Source organism: Monoraphidium neglectum, assembly GCF_000611645.1.
Source record: "Monoraphidium neglectum strain SAG 48.87 unplaced genomic scaffold scaffold04152, whole genome shotgun sequence".
Taxonomy (NCBI): domain Eukaryota; kingdom Viridiplantae; phylum Chlorophyta; class Chlorophyceae; order Sphaeropleales; family Selenastraceae; genus Monoraphidium; species Monoraphidium neglectum.
This window is the reverse complement of record NW_014009477.1, coordinates 1-4,969: the sequence shown is the minus strand read 5'-3', so window position 1 is coordinate 4,969 and position 4,969 is coordinate 1. Positions and strand designations below refer to the sequence as shown.

Sequence of the window (4,969 nt, the reverse complement as noted above, 5' to 3'; positions counted from 1 at the left end):
GGTGCTCCCTCTGCGACAGACATGAGGCAGGCAGGGAGGGGGTGAGGTGAGGAGGTCAGGGCATAGAATATAAGAAGAACAGGTCAGGCGTGCAGTGTGTGTGTGTGGGGGGGGGGGGCGTGGATGAACCAGATCTGTGTTGTAGGGGAAGCCTTGGGCGCCAGGCTCATGGCTCCCCAGGAGGACGGGCAAGCAGCTGCCATGCGTCCCTGTCACTGAAGCGGGCTGCACTACCGCTGCTTCTGCTGCTGGTGATGCCGACGGCGGAGCTGTTGCGCTGCCGCCGCTATGGCAGCTGCTGCTGCGGCTGCTCAGTCAGTATGCAGTGGGTGCCGGCGTGTCCCAAGTGGCGCCCACCATGTGTGCTGCGACTTGTTCGGGGGTCATGCCATCGCCGTTGACGATCAGGGGCAGCGGCTGATGCGGCCGCAGCGACGAGCCGGCAGGCGGCGCGCTCGGCATGCTGTGAGGGGCGGCGCGGGGCCGGAGGGTGCCTGTGTGCGAGGGGGTTTGGGGGGATGCCAAGAGGGTGAGGCGCGGCCCCGACTTGGCAGCAGCGTGCGCAGATGTGGAGCGCATCTCCATGCCGCAATTCGCGTTCATAGTAACCCTTCTCAACGTCTGTTCATGTATATCAGCGCACAGCAGGCGACCCCACCCCATTCGCCAATGACCTGGACGGCGGGTCCGCTGAGCGACGACCTTGGCAGCGCCCCCAGGAGTGAGAGAAAAGATATGCATGTTGATCGTGTTGTTTGCTACCTTGCACGGTAAAATGCCGCTCAAAGCCTCGGCGTTGATGCGATGTGTGCCGCTGTGTGCGATCAGGTGCGTGATGGGCTCGTCCGGATATGGATTGTTTGTTTCAGCCTCAATCTATCGCGCTATCATTGTGGACCGAGGCAATGGAAATTCGCTTTTCAGGATCGAGAGCGGACCTGACGAGGCAGTCTGTTCCTCTGATGGTGCACCGTCGACGCAAGCTTATGGCTAGATTTTAAAACCTTGATTTTTCGCCTCCAGAATCATGTGCTGGTAGGCCACACTCTTTCGCGGATGGTCAAACGTGCCCTAGAAAGTCTGTCTCTGGTATGCCGCATACGATGCACAGTGTGTATGCGTGTTGCTTGGCCCATCAGGCCCTCCTTGAGTTGCTTGAATGCCTAATTATGACACTCAGTCAGCACTCATGCCTGCTATTCCCGTGCCTCGCTCCCTACCTGGCCTCCCCTGCCTTTCATTTGTGGTCCTGCCAGGCTCCAGTCGCACCAATTACACGCAATGTGTCAGATGCAAAGCAATGGCAGTGGCAAGCCCCAGAGGGCGGGCGGGACACGCAAGAAGGGTGTGCTTTGCAGATCAACGGCTTTTGAGTCCAGCAGTGAGGGTGGCATTGGGGGGTCGATGGGGCGTGGTGGTACACGAGTGTGGGGGGTACATTATGTGGTCAGCATACATGAATGTTGAAGGGCTGCATATGTGGTCGGATATGTGCATACATATGTGTGGGGAGGGGCCAAAGCAATTCCGTACAAGAAACATACAAATTCTGCCTGGTGGCGGCGTGGTGCGCGCCCGCCCCACTGCGCTGCCAACAGGTTCTGAGGACCCTTAAATACGAGGCCAGCAGCGGGCCAGCCCCTTGTTGGCGCCCACCCACAAAGCCCCGTCTGGTTGAGACTAGAGCCAGCCATTCTGATGTTCGCAGCCCACATACACACAATCAAAAGCACCCAGCACGCTCACATGCCAGTGGTGCTCAGTGCCCCGGATCGCAGCGCCGGGCCTCGGGGTGGCCTCTTGAGCCCCAACAGACGCGCCAGTGTCTGCGCAGCCGCGCCTCACGCTGCAAGCGGGCCCGTGCAGCGCCGCCTGCCTGACGCGCCGCGCGTGGCTCGTGGCGGTCGCGGCCCCGCTCAGACGCTCGCGATGGCAGGGGCCACCTCGGGCTTCGAGTGCACGCTCACGTCCGCGTCCGCGTGCGCCTTTACCGCCGCCGGCTCCGGCTGCGGCCCGCAGTGGCCGCCGCACGTGAACATCGCCACGCACGCCCTCCAAACGCCGTCCAGCGCGCCCGACGCGGGCGCGAGCGCGCGCGCCGTGCGCGCGTGGAGGGGGCCGCCTACGCGCGCCTCCCAGCGGCGCGTGAGGTTGAATGGGAGGCCGTACACGGCGTTCATGTGGTCGTCCTCCCACCACTCCCAGCGGCCGGCCGGGGCGCCGGCGGCGCCGGGCAGCTGCCTGGCCCAACTGGTGAGGCCCCTCTCAGAGTCGGTCCCAGGGATAGTGTTGTCAAGCAACTGAGGTTTGATCCCGGGGTACAGTCGGGGAGGGGCAATGTGCGTGGGTGAGGGTCAACAGAGCGCGATGCAAACTCAAGCGCAGATGGACCGGAAGCCTGCAAAGTTGCCGCCGTTGTCGCGTGCCACGACTCCCTCCTGGGCTAGAACTAACGCACAGGCGGAGGGCGGCATCGGTGCGGCCCCCCGGGCAGTGCCAGCGAACAGGTCCGGCAAACCCTGCCCTCCCCCGCCTGGGTTGTGCTCACCACCGTGATAATGAGGGCCACAGCAGCTGCTGTTGAGAGAATAGAGCTGCAGGGCGCGGGCGCGCGCGTGTGTGTATGTATGTGCGTGCGTGTGTGTTTGTGTGTGTGTGTGTGTGTACGCACGCGCGCGAGTGTGCGTGTGTGTATTTGAGTGTGCATGTGCGTGCGTGCATGCGCAAGGAAAGTCTGAAGTTTGTGAAGCACATGAGGGAAGAAGACACGACGGCACAACAACAGCTGTCCCAGGCTTGGCGTGTGCGCAGGTACTCCCGGGCAGAGAGCAGCAGGCCCACTCAGCAGGGCGCTTTCCAGGCTCGCCGCGACCCCTACTCAGGCCGCACGCCTCTTCGTCGCCGCCAACCGGCCTGTCAAGTAGCCCTGATGCCCCTTTACAGACATAGCATCAGAGCCCCTGCTTCGGCCCGGCGGCCGCGCGCTCACTTGAGCACGTTGTCGACGATGGCGTTGCCGCTGTAGATGGGCCCTCCCCCATTCTTGGCTGCGTACTCTGTGAAATACTGGGCCACGCTGAGGGACATGTAGATGCCAAAGCCCACTGCGTATTTCAGTGCACGCGCATGGGCGTGCGTGTGTGTGTGTGTGTGTGTGCGTGCGTGTGTGTGTGTGTGTGTGTGTGCGTGCGTGTGTGTGTGTGTGTGTGTGCGCGCGCGTGCGCGCAGGGACATGCAGTTGGCAGAGCGACACAGTGGTTGGGCTAGGCGGTTGGATGGATCAATGTAACGCCCACAATTAAGACACTGGGCGTGAAGTTTGCGGTGCGGCATGTTACGGGAGCCAGAGCAAAAGGACACAAGCATGCGCAGTGTGTCTTCCATGCAGGCACGGCATCGCCGTGCGCCTACCAATGAAGATGTTGCGGTCGCAGCGCTGGTCTGTGTGCACCAACATTCCCAGGCCAACTGTGTGGGGAGGGGTGAGGGGCCGGAGGTTGCACCAGAACAGGGCGCCGGGCGTGACTCCTTATCCTTTCAGGCATGGAACCTCCAACATGTTTGTAAATAACAGCCACGGCTCGGCCCACCCATGCAGTCAGCAATTCGCCTTGCACGCGCAGTCCGCTGGCCCCAGGGGTGCAAGCCGCTCAAACGGAGGTCGTTCATCAAGGCACGCGGCCTCACCGGCGGCGATGAGCCCAAACATGATGCAGAAAAGCCCCGAGATCAGCGGGGAAGGCAGGGAGGCAAACAGCCCGCCAAACTTGCCTGCGGACGACGAGTGCACAGCCAAAACAGAGGTGTGAGGGCAGTTTGTGCGACAAGCGAGTGTCGGAAACCCACCGACGAAGACGGCGGCTCGCGAGCTGCTGCAATTGTGCGCCACCAATGATTCGGCGGGCTAGCCCAGGGTTGCAGGAGCGCACGCCAGCAAGGAACACAGGCGGATCGTGCACCGGCAAGGGGTGTGGGCTCCACTTCTAATGGGCGCGTAATCTGTGTGGTTGGAGAAGACGCATCATGCATGGCTTGTGACGCACGCTGATCAAACTCCCAAAGGCCGATGACTCACCGATGAGTCCCATGACGATCATGCAGACAGCGCCCAGCTGGACGACAAACCTCGACCCCACGCGCGTGATCTGGATGGCACCAATGTTCTCGTTGTACGCAGTGGTGCCAGACGAGCTGAACGTATGAGTGTGCATGTGTGTGTGTGCGCGCGCGCGCGTGTGTGTGTGTGTGTGTGTGTGTGTGTGTGTTGGCGCATGCATGTGTGCGTGGCGGCGTCCCGCCTCCGTGTGCGCACGAGCAGGCGCTTGCTCGCACGGCGTTCCGCAGGCGGCCGTCCTGTGCCTGGAGCCATGGCGCACGTGCCTCAGTGCGCTGCCCCATGCATTCTGGTGGGGGCGGAGCGGAGCAGCAACACAAGGCCTGCCTCCCTCGCTCCTAGCCCCTGTTCCCCCCCCCCCGCCCGATACCCAGTGCGCTCACGTGCCAAACAGCCCGGCAAGCACGCAGGTCAACCCCTGTGCGAGGAGGGTGCGGTGAGGAGGTCGGCCTGGCGCATCGCCTGCCCCACCATACGGCAGCTGCTCACCACATCAACGCGCTAGCTGGCTCGGCCCTTGAACACCCTTTGCCACTGGCTGGTCGCCCCTCTGCCCCCAAAGTAACAGGAAATCTTGGCCAACAAACTTGCGATTGCAGGCGACCCCCTCTCCCCAAGTCGTCGACGGGCCCCGCCACAGACCTGCCAAGAGATGGCGCGGCTGAGGACATCAGGGGGCGGCACGGGTGCGCCCGCGATCTGGCTGCACGCGTAGTAGTCCCCAAGGGACTCGATCATTGCCGGCAGGGCCCCGGCCAGCATGGTCAGGGTGGAATAGGCTGTGATGATCGGCGCGCCCCACTGGCCTGCACGCACGCAAGAGATGGCGCGGCGCGGGGCCGGGCGGTGCGGGGG

The 4,969-nt window shown here is 63.0% G+C and overlaps 1 protein-coding gene across 1 annotated transcript; it reads right to left on the bottom strand.

The window, feature by feature from the left end:
• Positions 1-1,916: 1,916 nt before the first annotated feature.
• MNEG_13947 (Nucleobase-ascorbate transporter 4) lies at positions 1,917-4,211 on the bottom strand (the record flags this gene model as incomplete). The annotated part of the gene is made up of 5 exons (XM_014037581.1): positions 1,917-2,241; positions 2,990-3,104; positions 3,412-3,468; positions 3,688-3,771; positions 4,076-4,211. 5 exons carry the CDS (start codon positions 4,209-4,211, stop codon positions 1,917-1,919), a joined length of 717 nt encoding a protein of 238 aa, XP_013893035.1.
• Between the last annotated feature and the right edge of the window lie 758 nt (positions 4,212-4,969).